The 27,284-nt window shown below is 46.2% G+C and overlaps 1 protein-coding gene, 1 non-coding gene and 1 pseudogene across 2 annotated transcripts; 2 read left to right on the top strand and 1 right to left on the bottom strand.

Moving 5' to 3' along the window:
• Positions 1-27,284, top strand: part of LOC123089886 (uncharacterized) — an 86,349-nt pseudogene that overhangs the window by 22,181 nt on the left and 36,884 nt on the right.
• TRNAT-AGU (transfer RNA threonine (anticodon AGU)) lies at positions 3,584-3,657 on the top strand. The gene has a single exon. It is a non-coding gene; the product is annotated as a tRNA-Thr (tRNA).
• LOC123094228 (transcription factor bHLH18) lies at positions 5,445-7,586 on the bottom strand. Its single transcript, XM_044516281.1, has 4 exons — positions 7,408-7,586; positions 6,654-7,284; positions 6,158-6,562; positions 5,445-5,804 (listed from the first exon to the last, which is right to left on the bottom strand). Exons 2-4 carry the CDS (start codon positions 7,251-7,253, stop codon positions 5,712-5,714), a joined length of 1,098 nt encoding a protein of 365 aa, XP_044372216.1. The 5' UTR covers positions 7,254-7,284; positions 7,408-7,586; the 3' UTR covers positions 5,445-5,711.

Raw genomic sequence — 27,284 nt, 5'->3', positions numbered from 1 at the left:
TGGTGGCCAAGCCAGCATTGATTTCGTATCCAAGTGCGGTTAGCATTGTATTTGCGCACCTGAGCCAAGTTATGGCATCCGTTCAATGTATGCCACAAGTTCTAGCACCAAAGTGACCGTTTACGTCAAGTTCAAGCACCACCGGTGTAATTGACTCTCTTTAAGCAGATTGAGAGTATATTTTATGACATACAACGCATTTTCGTTGATCGAATCAAAGGCCTGAAAACTTGTGTGCGGCTCATATTTCCATCCGGACGGAGTACTGTTATTCTTGATAAATATCAGATTTAAGATGTCTTTTGAGTCTCTTTTTCTTGAGAGAAAAAACCCTCTCCGGTCAGCTCCACCAACTTCCCTCGGATGTGCTCCCTGATTTGCGTACTATTGTTATACAGTACTATATGGTCGTACGGAACACAATATTGTATCCGTTATCCGCTGTCACATCTTTGCATGTCAGGCAGTGGCGGCGCCAGAAAATGAAGGCTTGGTATTCATTCAAAAATTATTTTTGCTCTAAATGTAGTATATATATATATGAACCAAACAACACAACAGTAGTAATATATGAACAAAACAACACTAGCATAATGGCAATAGCAATATTTCAACGTATCAGACCATAACGACATAAATACATAAGTACCTTTTGATTGATAAAGTGATGATATCCTTCTTACAATATAACTCCGCGGTTGCCTTTTTTGGAACACATTGATGACATCTTCATCTTTCACTTGATTGAAAAATTCTCTTTCAATGAATGTAACCAAACAATTGTTCAAATAATCATCACCCATTTTATTCCTTAGCTTATTCTTCACATAGTTCATTGAAGAGAATACCTTTTCAACACTAGCAATAGCTACTGTTCAATTATGACGCATGAGCTTACGTTACTACGCACTCTAAGTTAAGTCGACCTGACATCCAACTTAGAGTGCGTAGTAACGTAAGCTCATGCGTCATAATTGAACACACAACAGTCCTCGTTTGGTAAGAATAAGATATGTCAGTCCCTACACACCCGGGCCGGAGATGATGCACACGGATGGATACAGTATGTGCAACTGACATCCTCTCTCAGTTAAAAAACCGAGACACCAAGATGCATCTGACTAGCAATGCAGAAATATCAAGTCGGTAACCGATCACGTTTAGCACTAATCAATCTGAATCTACTAGATTAATCACGGCCTCTCGTACTGCATGTCCTTGCTATATGATACTCCTAACCCTAGTGCAAGTGCAAACGATCAACCTGCAGACCAATTATTATCTTGCGCTTGGAAGTACACACACTGTGCATGCATGCATGCTTCTGCTCAGACACTGCATTCAAGATGTGGCGCCGAGATTCGCGTTGGTCACCGGCACGCTACCTTTGCCCATCGCATCAGCATTATTACCTCAATACACGCATGCAGGGTTGTATTACTATATACATTTGCTCGTTTGGGATTGAAGAATCTTTTGTCTGTGCTGGACTTTCGAAAGTGTATATTTGTCCATAGCTACTGATTAAGATACTAGGTGTGCTACGTGCCTGCAATTGTTTCATGTCAAATGACATCCAAGGAGCTCTAGCAAAAAAGAAAGAAATTTCGCTCAAATATGCTTTTTTTTGCCACAAGCTCCTCAAGTGTTCAAATACAAGGAAATGTACACCAGAGCATCTTGAATGCAAAAAATATTCAGATTTTTTTTTAATTTATTGTTCATCTAGAATAGATTTTTTTTGCCACGAGCTCCTCGAGTGCCCAAATACCATGAATTTTTGCACACACCTGGCACACTTGAGGATATTGGATGCCATAACAATTCAAATTATGTTCATCAAGGGCAGATTACGTGGTGGTCAAAATATGATTTTGTATGAAATTTATCCGGTTTTGAGAGTTGACGAAGGACCAAATGTCTATCAAAATATCTTAAAGGACTAAGTCTATACTTGGCTTCCTTGGCCACTAGTTCCTTGGCCACTAGGTGCTTCAGCACCAACTCCCTGCCCACTGGCTGCTTCAGCACCAACTTCCTGTCCCACGAGTTGTGCTGCATAGAGGGTGTTGCACAAACTCCGGATCTAGGAAAACAAAACATGAGTGGTGGAAATAAGAAGGTTGCCATAACCTAAATGAAAAAGCAAAGGTTGCTACATGCAAATTCAGTGAGCAAAAAACAGGGGGTGTTAATACTCCATTGGCAAAGGAAATATATAGGCGGGATGTAGCAAAATTACTCGGGTGTGTTTCCCGTAGAAAGGTTGGACAAGAGTGAGCTTAATGACTCTTCACCCCAAAGTTTCTTCATTTTCCAAGTACCAAAGCAAATTATTTTTCTGAACATACCTTTTTTTCCTACATACTTCGTGTTTTTTCACGCTTAATGACTCTTGTTTGCTTCCGTATGGCATAAGGGCATGTCCAATGCTGACCTGCAAATGGACACGACAAATGTCTGTTTTTATGTCCGACGTGGTCCGCGGACATGATGCGGGAGGTGCCATGCAATGTTATTCACAAATTAATCCGATTGGAAGGAGAGAAAGTATGTGGGGACCATGCATGTCGTGGGATATTGTGCGGTGGTGTCCGGTTAGGAGGAGAGAGAGAAGAGGGGGACCATGCATGTGGTGGGATATCATGTGGTGGTGTCTGGTTGGGAGGCGAGAGAGAAGAGGGGGACCATGCATGTGGTAGGATATTGTGCGATGGTGTCCGGTTGGAAGGAGAGAGAAGAAGGGGACCAAGCATGTGAGGAGGGGGAAAAAGAGAAGGACCATAGGGACGTTTTGTATTGGTCAAGTGCATGTCCGGACTCCCGTATAGCTCCCCCCCACTCACTTTGACTCCGGTTTACCGAAAAACCAACGTTCGGAACGTAGATAGGGGTCCCCGTTGGATGCCAAAAATTATTAAAAGTGATCCGGACAACATACATAGGAGCTTTGCAGGTCTCCTTTGAAGATGCCCTAACATGAGTTATTTCTCTTGTGAGAACACTCATAGACATGCACAATGCCCAATACTAGCTCCCCTCAAAATATTGTTACTTTTCCAAAAATGAATATGTATTTTTTTGTGAAATACCCATATATATATATATATATATATATATATATATATATATATATAATAAACATTCATCAAAAGTACAAAACACCCTAAACATAATAAAAAATCATGTCAAGGTCTTTGGACCACCGAACGACCAGTACCGTCGTCATAACGAGCCGCTGATGTGTCACTGTCACCGTTCTCATACCAGAGTCGGACAGACCTTGTCAATGACAGTCGGGACCTCTTCGTGCACGTGACCCTAAGACCAACGTTGGAGTCGTAGTCGTCATCGTTGAACCATTAAATCGATTTGAAGCACTTGACACCAGATCTCACCGTCGCGCACAGACGACAAAAAAACTCTAACCTTGCCGCCCCAAGCAACTTTCCTCTAGTACATTTATATGTCGATAGTGACACATCTATGGTGATTTCAAACAAGAGGGAGGAGGGGGGGGGGGGGGGGGTAGGATCTTGCTAGGTTGATAGCACATTTTTCAAATAGAAATTATTCACAAGAAGCTTTCATAGCTCAGTTGGTTAGAGCACCCGTTTAGTAAGCGGGTGGTCTTGAGTTCAACTCTCAATGAAAGCAAGAAAATGATGTTTTGGTTCCACAAGAGTATAACCATTTTTTTTTCGAATTCAACTTCCAAGGAAGTCAAATCAAAGCTTTTTCCATCGGAAGAAAATAGACATTGAAGGCAACTGTAATTATTTTTGGTAGTTTCTCACGAGAGTATAACTATTTTTTCCCCACTTGAGCTTCCAACTAAAGCAAATCAAAGTCTTTTTCATTGGGAGAAAGTGACAGTTTTGCAAAATCTTAATCTACTCAAGACGCGCTGCCTCGCGTGCAGACAGAGACAAACAACAGGATGCGTATCACACCAGCCCTGTACTGTACATACGGAACATGGAAGATTGTACGCATATAACTGTATAGATGTACTCCTAGTGTACGGCTAACTAATCGTATCGTAAAGTATATCGTCTCGGTAGGATATCTCGACGATCCTGCATGCATACACAGCGCGGCGTCCAAACACATGCAGTACCTTTCTCCCAAGATAGCAAGAAGATCTCATCGCCAAAATAAAAAAAGAGAGAGATAGCAAGAAGATCTGACAGACTAGTATACTAAGTAAGTACATCCCATGGAGTATTAACACGGATGTACCAGCTCAATAGATCTCATTTATCTACTGATCTCGCTGGAGGCAAAATAGTTTCTGCCTGAGGTCAAAATTGTGCCTTTTGCCCTCACTGGATCTACTTGTGGTTCGTGGGTAATAATACACAGACCGGCGCATTAGCCGAGGAGTGCAGTCTGCAGCTCAGTGACAGTGCCTCGCTATAGCGACCTGCAGCTGCAGGAAGAGTAGACGTACGGGGATTCTGCTTGTAAAACTATTAAGAAGAATCTCATCGGACCTGCCGATTAAGCTAAACTTTGTAATCTGGTGTGAGACCTCATTGGCAAGTCGATTAATTTAGGAAATGGTAAAATTCTGGAGCAGCCTAGAGATACTTTTCTATGGGTGCAAGAGCAGCCTAGAGATACTCGAAACCTCTTTCTTCATATCGACGAGAGGAGACCTGTTAAGTTTATCATTTGCAAGGAAAAAACTTACAAAAGGACAGCCAATTTTTTTCAAAGAAAAGACTGGTGAAGGATGACCGATATAAAGCCCGACGAGGCAAGCACGAAGCTCAGCTTCATTCACACTGGTACGCCGTCCAATAAAACCCCAAGAAGTAACGATGACTTTGCCAGGCGCCCCCACACGGGTGATCTCGCGATGAAATTTTGCATGCAGAACAAACATTTGTGAAAGTATGTCACAAAAAATTTCAGAATTTTTTAAACATTTTTTTTGATTTTACTGTTCACACCAAAAGCAATGGTGTATTTGTCCTTGCTACTATAAGCATACATACGTACGTACACGTACGATCAACTTGCACGAAAACTCGCAACTTGCAGTGTGTATACTACCCCTACTGGTAGTACAGTATTATTATATCTTGAGCTGTGCAAGTACGAGTGATCAAGTATTATCGTCCAAGCGATCAATTAGATTATTATCTTGAGCCGTGCAAGTACACGCTGCATTGTGTATGCATGCTTCTGATCCGACACAAGACACCGCATTCAAGATGTGGCGCCAAGATTCACGTCGGTCACCGGCACACCGGCTCTGCCCATCGCATCGGAATTATTTACCTCACTACGTATAGGGCCTGCAGGGTTGTCCCTCCGTACATTTGCTCGATTGGGATTGAAGAATCATTTATTTATCTGTTCGTGCTCCGGTCCAAGCGATCAATCAATTACATGAAACGTTAAGTAGTTGCGTCACGAGGTGTGCTCCGGTCCGATGCATCCAAAAAAAATTTACTCCTTCCGTCCCACAATATAAAAACGTAAGTTAACATAGTTTAAAAAATATATTCTTAAGCCTTATTTTTTTTCGAGAACGAGAGTGTAGTTTTGTCTCGAAAGCTGTAATTTTATTTTAAGGCCCGATGCACTCGTTGAATCATGCGCGCATGACGAGAACTACTTGCATGCCGATGCAGTTTATCTATCTATCTCTGCATAAAATTTGCCTCCTTGAACTTTGATCTCTGCCGGAGCATGCATCGTTATCCCGGCCCTGCTATGACCGTGGGTGCAGCCAACACCGCCTCTATCTTGGCAACAATGTCCTCCGCCGTGACGCTGAAGCCGTCGTCCACCTGACAAGATAACAATGTCGTCGTTCCATCCATCAGTTGGTGTCCAAATAAAGCTTTTCAGTTAAGGAGCATGACACGTGCATTGTGTTAACCCTTCAACTACAGCTATTTGTTTAATGTAAAGATAAGCACACTTTGCTTCTTCGATTTCATTTAACTGAAACCGCGATGTCCGTCAGTCTCGTAACAGGTGAAACATGCAGCACGCTCGGTAGAAACTACGTATTTCATTAGTGTCAAAAAACGTCTTATATTAAGTAAGACACGGAGATAGTACGTGAAAAAATGCTTTGTAATAAATTGCAAGAAGAATGGGCAGCAGGTTGAGAGTTAACTAAGTTAAACGAACTTGCCTTTGCCATGACGGTTATGATGAGAGTGCAAGCCGGGAACGGGACGGCATTGGCGTGCGTGATGCTCAGGTGTAGCCCCTCCACCTGGGCGAGCAACCTGACAAGCACCCCCTTGCCGTCCTCGCAATGGACCCTCACCATCACGTTGCTCTCCGAGATCCTCGCCTCGATCTCCGGCAGCCCGCTCCCGGTCGTCGTCGTCATCGTCGTCGTGCTTCCAGCTACCGCCCCTGCAGATGGTGAGGGGCAGTCGTCTTCCGGCACGGCGGTGCACGGCTTCTTCTTGACGAGCACCACCGACTCGACGCCGACGCTCCTGCGGCTGCGGTCCTCGAGCGCCTTGAGCTTCTCCTGCTGCTCCCTGACGTACTTGACGGCGTCCGACAGGATCGTCGCCTTGTCCATCTGAGCGAGTAAATTAGTTGGCCAATCAGTCGACAAAATTGCATTGTTGGATATGAATGTGCAAGAAGAGGCGCGGAATTTAGGGGATGACCTTCTTGAGGCCGGGGATGACGGTGGAGAGCTCGATGAACCGCCGGTTGATCTTCTCCCGGCGCTTCCGCTCCGCCATGATGTGGTCCTGCGCGTACGGCGCGTGCCCGGTCCTGGCGGCGGCTCTCCTCGACGGCGGCGACACGTGGGCCTGCTCCGTCATGCCGGGGCCGTCGTGCGCTCCAGAGGGAGGAGCGGCGGCCTCGTTGCTCGGCTGCGCCAGGGCCGAGGTGAAGTTCCAGCTCATGGGCAGGTGGTTGTTGCTGCTGCCGACGCTGCAGGTCGTTGCGCACTTGGCCGAGTTGGACGACCAGACGTCGTTCTCCACGACCGTGGGCGAGGCAGACGTGTTTTCATGGCCGCCGCCGGCGCTTTCGCCGGAGCTCCAGCTATCGGCGGCTTGGTGACGGTGGCCATCTTGTACCGCCATTCCCGCCGGGGCCGTGCCGTGCTGCAATGACGAGCGGCGGAGCTCTTGGAGTGACGGGAAGGTACAGCCATGGTCGCCGGCGGCGACCGGCGGCGGGTGGTCGTGCTGCAGCGTGTCCACGGCCCACTGCATGAACAAGCTGGAGTCGTCCATGTTCTCCAGCTGATACATACTGCTTCTAGCTAGCTAGCACCTGATCGAGCTGCGCGCACCAAAGAAATCACATGAAAATGCAGAGCTCAAAAGGCAGGCAGGGGAGGAGCGTGCAAGAAGACGACGCAGCGCAGAGAAGATATAGCTAGCCACACACAACGAAATTACGTACCTCGTGGGAAGAAGACGGAGATCCCGGCAGCGAGCAAATGATTGCATGGAGACGTAGTAGAAAGAGCTCCAACCCATCCAAATCAGCTGAGATCTGGGTGCGTCCCGTCCCAATCCATCCTCTCACGCTTTTCTGTCTTTCTCCATGTATGCATGTAGGGCATATCACATTTATTTTATAGATAGCTCCATCAGTTATACCCTACTCTACTGAGGAGTTACGAGGGATTGACGAATTCACCACACAAGTGACACAACGCTTTGCTATGGATCAAAAGACTATTTCGCCCAGTGGCGGAGATAGGGGGACCAGCAGGGGCCCTGGCCCTCCCTGACATTAGAAATTTGCTGCTAATTCATTGATGAGCAGTGCATAATTAGCAATATTTTGATGCTAAAAGTCTATTTTTCTATGCTTTGGCCCCCCTTAACCTACTTTGAAGGCACTCGGCCCCCTGATCGACATTTCCTGGCTCCGCCACTGATTTCGCCACGAGCGAATAACATAAAACTGCCACTTTTCATGCTAGGGTTTTAAAAAACCACCGCATTTTTATTTGTAACTGATACGTACCATTTTTCGTGTCGGCTGTCTCAAAAAACCCAAATTGCCCGTTGCTAGTGTTTTAAACCGTTTTCTGACAGTCCGGGCTCACCTGTTAGGCCACATCAGCACCGCGGGTGACGGCCAGGCCGTTAACGACCGTTACTCTGACCGGTGCGGTCGGACCGCACCCGCTTGCGCCCCTTTCTCTCTCTGTCGGCAGAGCTCACTCTCGCTCCTCCTTTCCCCCGTGCTCTCTATCTCTCTCTGTACTCCTCTCCCGACGATGGCGGCGGCGAAGAAGGACGACGACGAGCCTTTGGGCCTTGGGGCGACCGCCGGCGGCGAGGGCGGTGCTCTCTCCGAGGTCAACAGGTGGCTAGGCAGCGCAAGTTTCCCGACCCAACGCTCGCGTGGGCCACCGATGTAGGAGGTCCAGATCTCACCGGTGTTCCGTGCGGCTAGGCCAGTGCCCAGATGCATCCACGCGCATCCAAAAGGCGGGCATGGATGCCACCAAGTGAGAACGGCCACTGGTCGTGTCATAGATAGAGTAGCAGAGTGCACGTGCACTACTATTCTGGGCGTCGGATAGCCCACTTTTTTCAGGGAGAAAGGACAGAGGTAAGCTAGCCACTGTAAATGCAATCAGACCGTGAGTAGCTCCCTTATGTTATTATTCCTTTTGTACAATCACAAGCAGACAAGGTCATCAGACCCTATTATTTGTCAAGTGGCTGAGCTTGACGGAAAATGTGCAGGGACATGGAAAACAACCTATGTATGTTTAACCTTTGAGTAATACCAGCCCTTACTGTTTTTTCTCGGTGTTTTTTTATCCTAATATGGCAAATCTAGCCAAGTTACGGCCATCATGAGATTTTTTAAAGGTCAAAGGTTATTATGGTCGATCAACCCTTACAAGAACGTCATTATAGAAATTAAAGTTACACAAAGGTCCTTGGGGGAATCGACCATGTCTTCCTCCCTCACTCGCCAGCGGTGTGTCGTGAGTGAAGTTCGACGCCATCTCTGGACCTCTGAAACATGATCGGAGTAAGGTAAGTGTTGTCAACATAGCGGTCAAGAGGTCAACGGTCGAAGCCAGAAGACGCCGATGGCAATGATCTGAGAAACAGTTCGCCGTCCGGAGAAGAAGATTGGACAACCACTCCAATCCAACTAGATAGATCCGGGGAGACCTAAGCTCACAGGCTCCCCAACGACGCCAAAGTTGGCTGGTTGTCGCTTGTCGGAGAAGGAGCTAGAGGAGCAAGACATGAAAAGTTGTCGCCATCCACTCCCCCGCCTCCGGTAGGGAAGCGGTCGTCCGGTGATCAAGAGACCTTAGATGAAATTTTTATTATGTTGAGGCTGCTAGCTTTGCACTTACGACGGATTCTTGTAATAGATTCAAACCCTTGTTCAGAGAAGACAAACAACCGTTGTTTTCCGCCAACAACAATACACTTTCTAGATGCTCACTCAAAATCAAAACAAAAAGGCGCTGACTAATTTCCCATTCCCTCCAAAGGCCACCAAAAGGGAATACAAAAACATTTCATGATGGGATAGCGATTATTTATACGGCCTGGTCGCACCAAAAAGATACGCTTAACCCCGCAGATCAGCAGATTTATATTACTTTTTTAGATAAATCAGCAGATTTATATAGCCGATCGAGCTGGGATAGAAGCAAACCCATGATACGCCGATGTGGCCGCACCTTGTCCCAGTATCACGTACTAATAAACGTCACTGCATTAGCTAAAGCCACTGATGGATAACCTAACGTGCAAATCTCCATGCAAGCCAAGCAGATTGGGCGGACATGATGATAGTATTAGGTATGGAGATCTGGAACAGTAGTACGTGCGATGCTAATTTTTTGCAACTAATAATAAAATAAAGAATCTTCCAAAGATAGCCAGACCGACCCAGCGCACGTTACTAATTTCAGATCAACAGAATCTTTCTTGATCAGAAACACCGGACAAAAGTTAGTACCGGATCAGAATCAGGCTGTGACAACACAAACCCGCAGTACCGAGAACAATGTTTCCTGTGAAACACACCCTCTTGCAATCATGTTGTCCAAGCAAATAGTGACGCATATGTAAGAGGAAGAACCCCCCTCCCGCACAACACACACACACACACACACACACACACACACACACACACACACACACACACACATTTTCAAACTACAGTTGCCGATTTTGAATATGGCAAATGAAACGAGAGTTACAGGGAAACTTATAACCCGCACAACAAAATTGAAAAAAAATTAATCGACCAGGAGACCGCATAGCGAGTTGAAGTGGGGGATGTATCCGGTGCACGGATGACATAGAATATTTTTTTAGATCTGAAAAAAGTCTAGCATGTTAATGTAATATCAATGTATGATGTCACAAAATTTCGTATAGAAATTTGAAAAAAAATTGAGATAAAAATGACAAATTTGACATCAGTGTGATAATGGGCCAAATCTAAAGCCCAAGTTATGTTATATACTATTCAATGTTGAATTTGTCATTTTTGTTTTTTGAGTTATATTTTAAATTTCGACTTTATATTTTGTGACAACCTACATTGATGTTGTGTGAGTGTGCTAATTTTTATCAAAATTTTTGTACATTTTAAAAGCACAGTATGAGTTTGGTGCACCGGTAGCACCACAAGCTCCGGTGCACCAGATATTTCCCTAGTTGTCCGAGACTTTACTGTGCAAGTAGGAGGTGTGCAGGTCGCTGGACACCGGAGATCATGATGAGGTTTAAACTTAGAGGGAAGGTCGGGACCATTGCAGGGCGGGGGCAACGGCTGGGGCGGGTCGTGGCGACAGTGCGGATGGGGGATGCCATGTTTGTGCCGGTGGTATGGCTGGCATTACGTGTGAGGGAGGAGGAAGATAGGCTGAGTAAGAAGAGGCTTGGCAGCCGTTTGATCGAAATCCAACAGCTCGAAAATTGATCCACTCCAACTTTTTATAAGGCAACAACAAAATACTAAGTATTTCTCTACCAGCAAAGTGTTATATTATGCTAAGATTACATAAAAGGAGCAGGGATATTGTCAGTTAGATAGTGTTCTTGTCCCTTCATATGATGGAATATTTACTCCATCTTTTAATAAATACCATTTATATATTGACATCATCCCCATTGATATTTATAGGAACATATTTGTAGAAAATAACAATTGTTTGTCTAATAAGTATATCTTTCACACACTTTTTTCACCTGACGAATCTACATCTTTGAAGTCAAAGTAAGAAAAGTTTGAATATAGCTCAACAACATGCATGTTGAGAGAAATACCGTAAGTAGCATTTCCCTTACATGTAAGAACGTCTACAACCATACCTCTTAAAACCCGCCTCATACGCCCGGGCGGGCCGCACGGTCACTGCCCGGTCATGATTTTTTCCCAAACGGGCCTCTCAAATGACCCTCATACACGCAGGCTGACCGGCACCCCCCATATCCAGCCCAAATATGGGGAGAATAAGGGGGCGTCTGGGAGCGTCCGGGCACGCCCGCCACGTCGGGCTGAGGATGGGGTCGCAGCCGGAAACGCCCAGCGGTCCGACGAACGCCGATTCTGTCACCGCGTGGCGCCGCTCTGGCTCATCGCCCAAGACAAAATCCGACTATTTAAGTCGGCCGACGTCCCTCAACCCTAAACCCAACCCCTTCCCTCCTCTCTGCGCTGCCAGTTCGAGCCCATCCACCTCCTGCCTCTCCCACTCCGGTGCTCTGTCCATGCTCCGGCACTCCACCATGGTCCGGAGCAAGATCACATACTATGCCATGCTGACGCCAGAGCGCCGCTACGAGATCCAGCAGCAGATCCGGGCAAGGGAAGCCGCCCGCGCCACCCGCATCGCTGTCGGGCCGCCTCCGGACTCGCCGAATTCGGAGGAGGAGGAGGAGCAACCGAGGGAAGAGGAGGAGGAGGAAGAGATGGCTCTGATGGAGGTGGGGGGCGGAGGAGGCGAAGGAGCCAAACCAGCAAGTGTTGGCCTTCAACATGGAGCAGGCGGAGGCGGAGTCCGCTGCCGCCCAATCCGACGAGATGGCCGAGCAGTAGGCCATCCTGGAGTCCATACAGGACGAGGTCTATGTGGAGGCTAACCGGGCGTTCCTCCGGCGGGAGCAGGCGGAGACTGACACGCTCTTCGCCGAGCTCGGCCCGGAGATAGAGGCAGAGAAGTCCAGAGCGGTGCCGTCAGAGGAGGCGGAGCTGTAGCTGCCGGCCCTGCTGCCGGAGCCGGGCACGGAGATCGTGGTGAACTCCGATGAGGAGTAGCTATGATCGACGTAGTATGTAGGTTCCATGTCCTTTTGCATGTCTTTGTATGGATATAAGAATCGAGTATGAGATGTCCGGATGCAACAAATGAAATTTGAGGTGTGCCCGATCACCGGGCGCATCCGCGGGCGTTTGAGGGGCCGGATTTTTCATTTTTGGATGTAGATGCTCTAAAGAGAAACATAAGTAGTGTGGTTGATGAGGTACCATGTATGGTGGGGTGTGATAAAACTGATTGTGATCAAATATATTGGATAAAACTAACTGTTATCAGAAGAAGGATTAATTGCATTGACTTTTCTTTTGCAACTTATCCTTTTTGCATAATTCCTCAAGTAGTGCGTTTTTGATGTAGGGATGCAGGCGTACAATGTCCACACACATCCAAGTGACAGAGCTCGTAGCCATCGAAGCTGAATGGACATGCGGTGCCCCCATGTGTGGTTTTGGTAATTGATGACACTCTCTATGGACTAATGGTTGCATTGAGTTATATTTGAAGGATTTGTCCATAGGCTCTTCTTGAAGTCCATGTGTTGGTTTCAAGGAGTTTATGGATTGACCAAGGTGCTATTAAGGTATTATCCAAAGATTGCTCATGTGAGTGTTGAGCTTATTGCAAGCATGTCTTGAAGAAGAAGATTGTGTGATCATTCATGATTACCTTCAAGACATCATCCAAATGAAGAGAGTTGGAAGGTTTCAAGGTTGATCAAGACTAAGTCAAGAGTGAATCAAGTTGATCAACTCACAAAGTATAGAAGATGTACCGAGAGGGATCAAGTGATCCCATGGAATGGTAAGCATTGTCCATTACGCTTTGCGTACTAACCCATGGTATTCATGAGAGTTCTTTGTGGGGTAAGGTTGCGGTTTGCAAGTTCAAGTGGAGCATCACGAAGATATCATGCTTGAATCTTGCCGTCCATTGTGGAGACAATGGACTTGTGAAGATGTGTTGAAGAGTGGCTCACCCATAGTGGAGTATGGGGGGAGCAATCAACTAGTCTTCATCGTGCCAACGCAATCAAGAAAGGTGGTCCAACTTGAGGGAGTCAAGATCGTCATCATCTAGCTCAAGTGGACTATGTGCAAGGCAAAGGTTTGCCCTTGATAGGTTTTCTATTTTTACCGGTCTCATGGTGGTAGTTGGGAGACCGGGTTATAGGATCGATTGCCGTACTATCAAGGGGGGCTCTCATTGAGTATATTGATCGTATCGTTCGTAGAGAGCTCAAACCATTGCATCCGTGCATCATCTTTCTTGGTTCTTGTTTGGTTTTCTCCTTGTGAGATTTGGAGCTTATGGTCATCTTCATGACAAGCTCGGGTTCGTCGAAAACGGAGTTCACATGCATCTTCTATGATGTTTTCAATGATTGGAGGTTATGCCGGTTCTTCTCTGTTGGAGGTTTCACTCCTCTATATGTTAGGCATACCTCCCATGCCTCTTCTTACTATAACCTAACATGCAAATCCCCATGCAAGCCAAGCAAATTGGGAGGACATGATGATAGTATTACATACGGAGATCTGGAACAGTACTACATGCGATGCTAATTTGCACTAATAAAATATTTAATCTTCAGAAGATAGCCAGACCGACCGAGCGCACGTTATTAATTTCAGATCAGAAAAATCTTTCTTGATTGGGACAAAAGTTAGTACAGGATCAGAATCAGGCTGTGAAAACACAAACCCGCAGTACCGAGAAAAATGTTTCCGGTGAAACACATCCTCTTGCAATCATGTTATCTAAGCAAATAGTGATGCATATGTAATGGGAAGAACTCCCCCCCCCCACCAACACACACACACTTTCAAACTACAGTTGTTGTTTTGTTGCTACTCATCTTCCTCTATCCAATAAGATTGAGTTTGCTCAATTCTGAGCTCATTTGCAGAAGTTATGGCAATTCTGGTTTTATTGTATCCTTCTGTTGTCTTTAGCTACGATATGAAGGCAACCAAGTGCTAAAGCATCTATGGCGTGCGGTAGTACTGCTCAACGGAGCAGTAGTACCATAGGGGCTAGTGGTAGTACCGCTCTCGGTGAGCAGTAGTACTGCTGCCTCCAGCCCTGATGCTGATGCATGTGGTAGTAGGCGCGGATGTAATTTTTTACATCCGCCCTTACGCGGTAGTACCGTTACCTGTGAGCGGTAGTACCGTGCCGGCTTTCTAATCGAAGCTAGCTCCAGCTGATGTACGCACGACGGTAATTTTTTACATCTGTGGACACGCGGTAATACCGCTATCCCCAGCGGTAGTACCACCGCCTCACTGTGTATACTGCCGTGTGCTGCACCTTTGTGGCCGTTGAATACTACCCCTGCGGTAGTACCACAAGGGCAGGCGGTAGTACCGCTCCGGCAGTAGTACCACTTGTTGCCCTGTCGTAGTAGTGTTTCTTTTGGCTACTGCCGCCCTAGCGATAGTACCGCTCCTGGAGCGGTAGTACCGCTCGGTGCGAGCTGTGAGGATAACGTTTGGATTTTTCCCTCCTATAAAAGGAGGTCTTCTTCCCCAATGAACCTTATCCTTTGAGCTCATATTCTTCCCACATTGTTGACCTTCTTCGAGCTTGCTATCTCTCAATCCCTCCATGGATTCTTGCTAGTTTTGGGGGGGGGGGGAGAGAGAGGAGATCTAGATCCACATTTCCACCAATCACTTTCTCCTCTATGTGAGGGGAACCCCTTGGATCTACATCTTGGAGTTCTTGGTGTTCTCCTTCTTGTTCTTCCTCTCATTTTCTTCCCTAGCATTAGTTGCTTTGGTGGGATTTGGGAGATAAGGACTTGGGCACTCCGTGTGCCCTTGCCATTGTTGGAACACGCGGTACGCTACACTAGTGCCAAATAAAAATTCTACCGCACACCCAAGATCATGCTGCTGGAAATAGATTACAAGATCGGGTTTACCACTAGATGCGCAGTCACCGCAGCGGAAGTAGAGTTGGTGATGCGTGTAGTCGATCTCTCGGCCCGTCTCCCCTCTTGTTGCCGATCTCCCACGAACAATGAAGATCCGCGAACGGTGATCTCCCGTGAACGGCTCCTCGCGGTTCCCTCGAATGGTTCGTCCAAGCACCGCAAATGTGATGCCTCCAAGGAATCCACACGTATGGGGAGCAGTGTCGAGCGGCGGACTGCTAGGTCCAGTCGCACGGCATGGGCGTGGGGAGTGGCGGTGGCTATCAAGGGTGGAAAAAAGGATCAATCCTAAGTGGTGCCCCCCACTCCCCTTTATATAGACCTCCGAGGTGGGCTCAACACTTGAGCCCACTAGGAGTCCACATCCATTTACCACTCGGATCTAATCCGGATGGGCTGCAGCCCCTTAAGTGTGTGACCCTATAGGTTTACGTACACATGGACACGACCAGAGTCGATAGTTGGTAGCGGCTCCTAGCAGAACGTGCCAACTCCCATGTGTGCGTAAAGTCATTTGATGAACCTTGGCAATGTGTCATATGCAACATTCCTTTTGCCTCATGATATTTGTTGTCGAGCCCAAGGCAAGTACTTTTCACCCTTGTGGTAGCTCGACCTCTCTCTTCTTGAAACCGTGATACAAATTCTTGAACTAGGTTAACACTTAACCCAAGTCACATGGCCATGCTTTCCGAATCTGATCACTCGAGAGGGCCCAGAGAATATCTCTCCATATAGGAGTGGCAAATCCCATCTTGGTCAACCATGTCTCGCGACATGTCTCACGACTCACCCGAAAGCTACCTTTATAACTACCCAGTTACGAAGTAGCGTTTGATAGACCCTAAGTCAGTTGATCCTCATCCCAAGAACATGCGAGGACCTCAGGTCTAGGACATGTCATAGACATTGTACTTGAGACTAACAGATGACTATCTCGCTGCTTCTCAAAGTGGGTCTGTCCAACTCAGTGATCTTCATCCCCGAGTCCATACTATCGGTTTAGCATCTCCATGCACATGACTTGTGAAACATAGTCATCAACCGAGTCATATACTAGTCAAGGATATGTGTCCGCATAACTTTATCAACTAGGGACCATTAGAACAATCATCATACAATACATAGTTCCACAAACAAGTCACATACTTATTAATACATATCATTGATGATGTTCAAGGACAATACAAAGGACTCATGAACACATATGGAAATATCATCATTACATGATTGCCTCTAGGGCATATCTCCATCAGTCTCCCACTCGCAATAGAGTTAATTATTTAGGCATCGTATGCCCATGGAGCTCATGTGCACCTCATGCTTCGACTGTGGGAGAGGGTTCGTGAATGGATCAGCAACATTTGCATCCGTGTGTACCTTGCATATGTTTACATCACCTCTTTCGACAATGTCGCGAATAAGGTTAAAACGCGTGAGTATGTGTTGGGTTTTATGATGGTTCCATGGTTCTTTGACTTGCGCAATGGCACCACTATTATCACAATAGAGGTCCAATGGCTTAGATGCGCCCTCAACCACACCAAGATCAGAAATGAAATTCTTTACCCGAACACCTTCTTTTGTAGCTTCAGAAGCCGCAATGTACTCGACCTCTGTTGTAGAATCAGGTACCGTATCTTGCTTGGAGCTCCTCCAGCTCACTGCTCCTCCGTTCAAAATGAACACAAAACCCGATTGTGATCGACTATCATCCCTATCGGTTTGGAAACTAGCATCGGTGTAACTCTTTACAACGAGCTCATCCTCACCTCCATAAACCAGGAACATATCCTTTGTCCTTCTCAAGTACTTAAGGGTATTCTTAACCGCTGTCCAATGACTCTCACCTAGATCAGCCCGGTATCTGCCCACCAAACTGGGAGCAAAGCTAACAACGGGACGAGTACATACCATAGCATACATGATGGACCCAACAGCAGAAGCATTCAGAATCCCATCCATGCATCTTTGCTCATCAGGAGTCGAAGGACTCTGAGTATTGCTAAGACTAATGCCATGTGACATGGGCAAGAAACCCTTCTTGGCATCTTGCATGTTGAACCGTTTCAACACCTTGTCAATATACGCACTCTGGCTTAATCCTATAAGTCCTCTCGATCTATCTCTATAGATCTTGATTCCCAAAATATAAGCTGCTTCTCCCAAGTCCTTCATCGAAAAACTATTTTTCAATGAGTCCTTGACAGATTCAAGCATTTGAACATCATTTCCAATCAATAATATGTCATCCACATATAAGATCAGAAATGCAACTGAGCTCCCACTGACCTTCTTGAATATGCAATGATCATAGTCGTTCTTGATGAAGCCAAACTCTTTGACCGCTTCATTAAAACGAATGTTCCAATTCCGAGATGCTTGCCTTAATCCATAAATGGATCTTTGAAGCTTGCATACCATGCTAGACTTCTTTGGATCAACAAAACCCTCGAGTTGTGTCATATACACATCCTCGATTAAATTTCCATTAAGAAAAGCCGTTTTGACATCCATCTGCCATATCTCATAGTCGAAATATGCCGCTATTGCAAGAATGATCCAAATTGATTTAGGCATCGCTACAGGTGAGTAAGTCTCATCGTAGTCAACTCCTTGAACTTGTTGATAAACTTTAGCGACAAGCCGAGGCTTATGGACTGTTACATTTCTGTCCATATCAGCTTTCTTTTTAAAGATCCACTTGCACTCAATGGCTCGAACGCCATCTGGCAGATCAACCAAGTTCCAAACTTGATTATCATCCATGGACTTTAATTCAGATCTCATGGCCTCAAGCCATAACTTGGAATCAGGGCTCTCCATTGCTTTTGCATATGTAGTCGGCTCGTTATTCTCCAAGAACAACACATTGCAATCATGCAAATTGTGTAACCTTTCCGACCTTCGTGGAACCAGCGTCGACTCCACCATGGGTTCCCTGACTAATTTCGTTGTGACAGAATCACCTACTGGAACATCCCCGTGTGGTTCTCGAATTTCTTCGAGTCGGACCGTCCTCCCACTAGCCTTCCGATTGAGAAACTCTTTCTCAAGGAAAACTCCATGTCGACCAACAAACACTTTGCCCTCTTCACGGTTGTAGAAGTAATATCCCAAGGTTTCCCTTGGATATCCCACGAATATGCACTTGTCCGATTTGGGTGTGAGCTTTTCCAACTGGAGTCGCTTGACATATGCTTCACATCCCCAAACTTTCAGAAAAGACAAACTGTGACTCTTCACAGTCCATATCTCATATGGTGTGTTATCTACGAACTTAGATGGTACCCTATTTAGTGTGAAAGCTGCAGTTTCTAGAGCGTATCCCCAAAATGACATGGGTAAATCCGACTGACTCATCATTGATCGGACCATGTCTAACAGAGTCCGATTCCTCCATTCAGACACGCCATTTCTTTGTGACGTACCCGGGGGAGTTAGTTGTGGGACTATACCACGACTCTTCATATGATCGTCAAACTCCTGGCTCATATACTCACCACCACGATCAGATCATAGAAGTTTGATTTTCTTGCCGAGTTGATTTTCCACCTCGTTCTAAAACTCCTTGAACTTTTCAAAAGTTTCTGACTTGTGCCTCATCAAGTAGACATATCCATATCTACTCAAGTCGTCGGTAAAAGTCACGAAGTATTGGAATCCACCTCTGGATGTCGTGCTCATTGGTCCACATACATCACTATGTATAAGTTCCAACAGCTCGGACGCCCTCTCGCAACTCTTTGCAAAAGGCGTCTTAGTCATCTTACCGAGTAGGCAAGACTCGCATGTCTCGAATGATTCAAAATCAAACGAAGTTAGAATTCCATCATCATGGAGCTTCTTCATGCACTTTTGACTAATGTGTCCAAGTCGACAATGCCAGATGTAAGTCGGATTTATCTCATTAGGCTTGTGCCTCTTGACATTTATGATAAAGACTGATTCACCTTAAAGATCTAGGATAAATAACCCATTCACAATGGGCGCAAAGCCATGAAACATATTATTCAAGTAAATAGAGCAACCATTGTCCTTAATACTGAATTCATAACCTTGTCTCATCAAACATGAGGCAGAAATAATTTTTCGACTCAAAGCAGGAACATAATAACAATTATCAAGTTCCATTACAAACCCTGAAGGTAAATTAAGTTGCATAGTGCCGACGGCCAATGCAGCAACTCTTGCTTTATTCCCGATGCGTATGTCAACTTGTCCTCTTGTGACATTCCTAGTTTTGCTTAGCCCCTGCATCGAGTTTCATATGTGAACAACCGATCCGGTATCACATACCCAAGAGCTACTAGAAACATTAGCAAGATAAATGTCTATAACATATACAACAAGTGTACCTGAAGAAGAAGTCATACTTCTAGTCTTCTTGCTCTTTTCAGCAAGCCACTTACTGCAGTTCCTTTTCCAGTGTCCGGGTTCCTTGCAATGAAAGCAAATACTCCTCGAGGCCGTCCCTGACTTAGGCGCAGCAACGGCAGTTGGAGTTGCCTCCTTCTCTTTGCCCTTTGCCTTAGCCTTTTTCTTGGACCAGCTCTTCTTGAACTTAGCTGTGGCACCCCGATCCGCATGGAACAGGGGGCCTTCGCACGTCAGCCCAGGATAACACCTGACGCATGACAGGTCCATGATACAGCATTCCAGGTACAAGAATATTCATCAAATACGTGTGTATATGATTACATCCGTGATGAATATAATCTTCTGGCATAGCCCTAAGGCTATTTACATGGCAGCGGAAGTCTATTTAAATGGCGGCGGAAGTCTTGGCAGCATATCACTTTGGCTGGGCTCCATAACTCACAGGACTAGCAAGATTACGGCCTAGCACGACGGAACAACTGAACGACCTACAAAACTGGCATGACACGCCAGGTCAGTACATTGAATGTACTTGCAAGACAACCAAATACATAGCATCCAAACAAGCAGAAGATAAAGCAAGAACTAAGCGAGTGCAACAACTATCTCATATCAGAAACTAAGCATGGCATAATATCAACTGAGAACATCAAACTAACATCATGGCATCCACTAGCATGGCAACAACATGGTATTTCAAATTTATTTCTAACAAGGCAACAACAAAACATAGAATATCATCTTAATCATATCCATCGAAGCATGACATGGCATCATGAAACTTTGCTGAAAATAAACTACCAATCATATCAACAATAAATCATAGCATGTTAACTGTATGCGACCATCTCATGTTCTACCAAGGTTCTTTAAATGCAAAACATATTACTCATGCAATGCCACCAAACTTGTGCACTGAGTCCCTCAGACTCTTTTACCAATGGTAGTCACCTCATTTCCTGATCACCCACAGAGACAAACTCGTGATCCTTACGGCGACCACAACCCGACCAACAACTGGCACGTGATCCTTACGGCGATCACAACCCGACCAACAACTAGCCCATGATCCTTACGGCAATCACAACCCGACCAACAACTGGCCCGTGATCCTTACGGTGATCACAACCACATTAATCAACTTAATTATTTCAGGTTTATCCTCCATTTCGACCAAGACCCGATAGTGTACCCTACAACAAACTTGTGCCCATGACCGAGGACGCGGCTATCGATAGTTTACATACACACTCTATAGAGGTTAGTGCACTGTACCCACACTACGGAACCCATGGCCTCGCACTTCCACTCGGGTGGACCAACAGTGTTCCTACAAAACCAATCTACTATCATGACACTCTCCCGGCCACTCCGACTCAGTCCCCATCGGGCTAGTCCTGGGTGGCCCCTTGTCTACCTCTAGACACAACGACCACCGTCGTGGCCCGATCCACTCTGGGACCCTCGCACAAAAATCAAATAAAAAACCGGGCACACAAGGCTTATGTCCGCCTACCTGATCAGGGTAGCACGCGCCCATAACCTTCCCTCTTTTAGAGACACCAACGAGAGGCACGACAATAGACCGCATTAGGGCCGTCCCATACCGGGAAATGTGGTTGCACTGGAAAAGTTCGATTTGGCGGCACTATGACTCGATCCCATTGATGACGGAGGAGGTTGTTATTATTAAGTCATTTTAATTCCTTCTCCATCATCATGAACATGAATGCAACACTGAGCATACATCATACAAATGCTTTAACAAAACATCGAGCTTCTCAAGTGAACACTTACAGCATAAAGAACATGACAATACCAAGTACTAACATATCCATGGTGCATTATCATCATCATAGCATTTTATAATGATGACAAGAAAATAAATTAGAGTAGTGACATGGCATCATCAATGAAAACATTCTAATTATCATGGCAAGAAGTAGCATGAAAACACAAGCATGCATGGTAAGCATAACGGAATAACTGCAGATGGAAACGAGAAGAAATAACTGCAACTACACACACACACAAGGTGCAAGCAAAGTCAACGTGCAAGTTCGTGGCTTATAATAAGAGGTTGGCTTGCCTGGGGGTCCACAAATACTCCGGGAAGAAGTGAGAAACAATCGCGGAAAAAATTGTCAGAAACAGTTCTCTCTCGGAGGGGGCTCAATCGGAGTTACGAGCGCAAACTTGTGGCCGTTTACTTTTTAGGCAGAAAATGCACTAAACAGCAAACGCTCAAAATTTAAACACTTCGGCCGGCTGGGGCTGAGCTGAAAGCGTATTTACAGAAATACGTCTTCGAACGGGGGAAACGGCTTCGCGGCGGGGCGCTTCCACTTGAATGACGTGGCGACGACCGGGTCAAAGGGCAGAGGCGGGGCCGGGCTCCAGTGCCGCTGACAGGTGGGGCCGCGGGGCCCGCCTGGCAAGCCTGGCTAGGTCAACGCTTCAGTCGGCCGCTTCCTTTCTCCTCCCCGACGCATGCCCGCGGGACAGAGGACAGCCGCGCTCCAGTGATGAGCACCGGCGACACGGGCCACCTCCGGTGAGGCTCCGGCCACCGGCGTGATCCTTGGGGAGTGGCGCATCCGTTCCCCACTTCATGGACTCCAGAGACGAGGGGAGCAACGGCGGCTTCGAGCACGGCGTACGGCGGGGGAAAAGCTTCAGGCTCGGGTGAACTAGGGGCTCCAGCGAGGGAGTGAGGGGGCTGAGGTTACGGGGAGGCGCTGGTGGTGGAGGGACAGCGAGGGGAGGCACTGGTTGCCGGAACCAGAGAGGTCCAAGGCGGCGGCCATGGCGATGGGGAGGGGATGGAGAGCTCCGGGGCGAGGGAAAGAGCTGCGAGGAGGCTTTGGGGGCTGCGAGAGGGCTCGGGGCTTGCTACTTATAGCCGCGGCGGAGGTCGAGCGGGAGGGGTGAGGTGGCACGCGACGGGCGACGTGTCCGCGTGTCGGCGATGGCGCAGCGTCGGCAGGCGCGGCCAAAGCTCATGGAAGGCATAGGGAAGGCGATGAGGGGGATCACGACGAGCGCCAGAGGCTCACGGAGACGAGGGGCACTCGCGGACGAGAGGGGGAAGAAAACAGAAGAGAGGAAGAAGACGATGGCCACGGGCGCACACTGTTCGATCTTTGCAACGGCTCGTCGGAGAAGAAAACGGAGGGGGGGCGGGGTCCAGGCGAACGGCGATGACAATGCGGAGATGTAGGACATTAATGGCGAGGTCAGGGACGGTCGGAGCAGCGCTGCCAACGAGAACAGTGGCTAGACCACCATTTTGGCTGGCTGCACTCGTGGTCACCACTGGCATAGTGCACTCTGGAGTTTTTACTGAGGTTAAAACATCTCTACCGCGTAGTCCTTCCAGCGTGGAGTATTACTACGGTAAATAGACATGCAGAGACAAGGGAGTGGAGTAAACCATGCTCCACAAGTTTACTGCAGTAAACTTGGCCACATCTAGAGATAAAACCAGAGAGGGTAAATGGTAACTTTGATGTCTGGTAGGCTTAGGGTAGAAAGGACTACGGTCCTGGGGTTTATGAGGTCATTAGGGTAAATATTTAGCATAGTTGCAGTGCAACTGCTAAATCTGGTCCAGAAACCAAATGATGATGAAGCACTCACTAGGGGTGATGGATTGAGGTATAACTTGGCAAATCCTAATGATTTAGTCATAACTAGATGCTGTAAAAAGCTCACACCAAATGGACTTACCAAATTGGTACTTTCTTCACAAGCATCAGCTTCAACCAGAAACTTGGGAAACTTCTAGGAAACTATTGGATAAATAAAATTAGCCAAACTCTTGGATAGGTGGGTTATATGGATATTAGAAGGCTTGGGAATATTTTCAGCCATAATGGAGCAAGATAAAATATACTTGCTTCACAACCTGGAAATATGGGCAGAATACAAGAATTGCTCCTGTGCTCACATAGATCAATTAAATGATCTGAATTTGGGTGGAGGCTAGTTATTTGGAATATTTGACCAGATTGGAAAGTTTCATCCCATTTGGAAACTCTATGAAGGTACTTCCTTCGAAGAATTTTACTCTGGTCAGAAACTTTGAAAAATTGCACAGGGATCTAGGATGATTGGATTCAGCTTATCTTTGGTCTCCTTGGGTAATTTATCAATATTAATCACCCTGCCAAATGGCATCTCAAATGGAATTAGGAATAAGGCACTTCCTTTGCAAAAATTTCAGAGAAGGCAGAAACTTGCATTGTATCAGGTGCCCAATTTTTGAACTGAGGAACATGAGATGAGGGTGGAACAAGTAATTATATAACAAGGACAAGGTCCACAATTTATGTGGGAATTTTCCCTGCTATAAAAGTAATAGTTCCTTTAGAAAATGGCAGACTAGGAATATTGGCATAAAATAAGAAAAGGCAATTTTCCTTATTTAATTATGGCCAATATAATTTCCAAAGCTTGGATTAGGCATAATTATCAACTCCACCAATTCACATGAATTTAGAAGATGGCTAGATATGCCTTTTGATTTTATTCCTCGGAAAGGCAAGAAAAGGAATAAATCATAATTCAAAAATATTGCATGGGACTTGGCAATATTTTTGCATATCCAAGGTTTAGAAGGATAGAAGGGTCTCTAGGAACAGATGGGATGATCAACAGATCAAGGGAAATGATAGCCCCTTTGAAATCACAAAGGGCATATTCAAATCCCCAAAAAATTGGAATTAGGGTTTGAGAGGGCTTAGGATGGTGCAACTGAGGTCTTGCCCACAGAAAAAGACAGGAGCAAGCTTTGAAAGGTTGGGAATGACAAGAAATCTCCGAGTCATCCAACAAACTCAGGAGAAAGAGTTTGAAAAGTGAGTGGCAGGAAGAAATAACAACACAAAAATTGATAACCCAATTTTGGGGCTATTACATTAGCCGAGTTCTGCACTATCAACACTTGACGATGCGTACCTTTCTTGATATCCTGCTCTGCCACTTTGACCATCCCATGCAATTCACTGAGTTTCTTTTCCATCCCATGCATATGGTAGTTCGAGATGAACGGCCCATAGCTATTGAAGGAAATATGCCCTAGAGGCAATAATAAAGTTATTATTTATTTCCTTATATCATGATAAATGTTTATTATTCATGCTAGAATTGTATTAACTGGAAACATAATACATGTGTGAATACATAGACAAACATAGTGTCACTAGTATGCCTCTACTTGACTAGCTCGTTTATCAAAGATGGTTATGTTTCCTAGCCATGGACAAAAGAGTTGTCATTTGATTAACAGGATCAAATCATTAGGAGAATGATGTGATTGACATGACTCATTCCGTTAGCTTAGCACTTGATCGTTTAGTATGTTGCTATTGCTTTCTTCATGACTTATACATGTTCCTATGACTATGAGATTATGCAACTCCCGTTTACCAGAGGAACACTTTGTGTGCTACCAAACGTCACAACGTAACTGGGTGATTATAAAGGAGCTCTACAGCTGTCTCCGAAGGTACATGTTGGGTTGGCGTATTTCGAGATTAGGATTTGTCACTCCGATTGTCGGAGAGGTATCTCTGGGCCCACTCGGTAATGCACATCACTATAAGCCTTGCAAAGCATTGCAACTAATTAGTTAGTTGCGGGATGATTTATTACGGAACGATTAAAGAGACTTGACGGTAACGAGATTGAACTAGGTATTGAGATACCGACGATCGAATCTCGGGCAAGTAACATACCGATGACAAAGGGAACAACGTATGTTGTTATGCGGTCTGACCGATAAAGATCTTCGTAGAATATGTGGGAGCCAATATGAGCATCCAAGTTCCGCTATTGGTTATTGACCAGAGACGTGTCTCGGTCATGTCTACATTGTTCTCGAACCCGTAGGGTCTGCACGCTTAAGGTTTCGATGACAGTTATATTATGAGTTTATGAGTTTTGATGTACCGAAGGAGTTCGGAGCCCCAGATGAGATCGGGGACATGACGAGGAGTCTCGAAATGGTTGAGACGTAAAGATCGATATATTGGACGACTATATTTGGACTTCGGAAAGATTCCGAGTGATTCGGGTATTTTTCGGAATACCGGAGAGTTACGGGAATTCGCCGGGGAGTATATGGGCCTTATTGGGCCATACGGGAATAGAGGAGAGAAGCCGAAAGGAAGGAGGCGCGCAGCCCCCCTCTGGTCCGAATTGGACAAGGGGTGCAGCCCCCTTTTCCTTCCTCCTCTCCCCCTCTTTCCTTCTCTCCTACTCCAACAAGGAAGGGGGGGAGTCCTTCTCCCGGTGGGAGGAGGACTCCTACTGGCGCGCCCCTCCTGGCCAGCCGACCCCCTCCCCCTGGCTCCTTTATATACGGGGGTAGGGGGCCACCTCTAGGGACAACAACAATTGATCCTTGAGATCTTTTAGCCGTGTGCGGTGCCTCCCTCCACCATAGTCCTCGATAATATTGTAGCAGTGCTTAGGCGAAGCCCTGCGACGGTAGAACATCAAGATCGTCACCACGTCGTCGTGCTGATGGAACTCTTCCCTGACACTTTGCTGGATCGGAGTTCGGGGATCATCATCGAGCTGAACGTGTGCTAGAACTTGGAGGTTCCGTAGTTTCGGTGCTTGATCGGTCGGGCCGTGAAGACGTACGACTACATCAACCGCGTTGTTCTAACGCTTCCGCTTTCGGTCTACGAGGGTACATGGACACACTCTCCCCGCTCGTTGCTATGCATCACCATGATCTTGCATGTGCGTAGGAAAATTTTGCAATTACTACGTTCCCCAACAATGGCATCCGAGACTAGGTTTTATGCGTTGATGTTATATGCACGAGTAGAACACAAGTGAGTTGTGGGCGATACAAGTCATACTGCTTACCAACATGTCATACTTTGGTTCGGTGGTATTGTTGGATGAAGTGGCCCAGACCGACATTACGCGTACGCTTACGCGAGACTGGTTCTACCGACGTGCTTTGCACACAGGTGGCTGGCGGCTGTCTGTTTCTCCAACTTTAGTTGAACCGAGTGTGGCTACGCCTGGTCCTTGTGAAGGTTAAAACAACACTAACTTGATGAACTATTGTTGTGGTTTTTGAGGCGTAGGTAAGAACGGTTCTTGCTCAGCCTGTAGCAGCCATGTAAAATTTGCAACAACAAAGTAGAGGACGTCTAACTTGTTTTTGCAGGGCATGTTGTGATGTGATATGGTCAAGACGTGATGCTATATTGTATGAGATGATCATGTTTTGTAACCGAAGTTATCGGCAACTGGCAGGAGCCATATGGTTGTCGCTTTATTGTATGAAATGCAAACGCCCTGTAATTGCTTTACTTTATCACTAAGCGGCAGCGATAGTCGTAGAAGCAATAGATGGCGTAACGACAACGATGCTACGATGGAGATCAAGGTGTCACGCCGGTGACGATGGTGATCACGACGGTGCTTCGGAGATGGAGATCAGAAGCACAAGATGATGATGGCCATATCATATCACTTATATTGATTGCATGTGATGTTTATCCTTTATGCATCTTATCTTGCTTTGATTGACGGTAGCATTTTAAGATGATCTCTCACTAATTATCAAGAAGTGTTCTCCCTGAGTATGCACCATTGCGAAAGTTCTTCGTGCTGAGACACCACGTGATGATCGGGTGTGATAGGCTCTACATTCAAATACAATGGGTGCAA

Source organism: Triticum aestivum, chromosome 4B (genome assembly GCF_018294505.1).
Source record: "Triticum aestivum cultivar Chinese Spring chromosome 4B, IWGSC CS RefSeq v2.1, whole genome shotgun sequence".
In the NCBI taxonomy this organism is placed as follows: Eukaryota; Viridiplantae; Streptophyta; class Magnoliopsida; order Poales; family Poaceae; genus Triticum; species Triticum aestivum.
The sequence above is the reverse complement of the archived record's forward strand: the minus strand, read 5'-3'. Positions and strand labels throughout refer to the sequence as shown.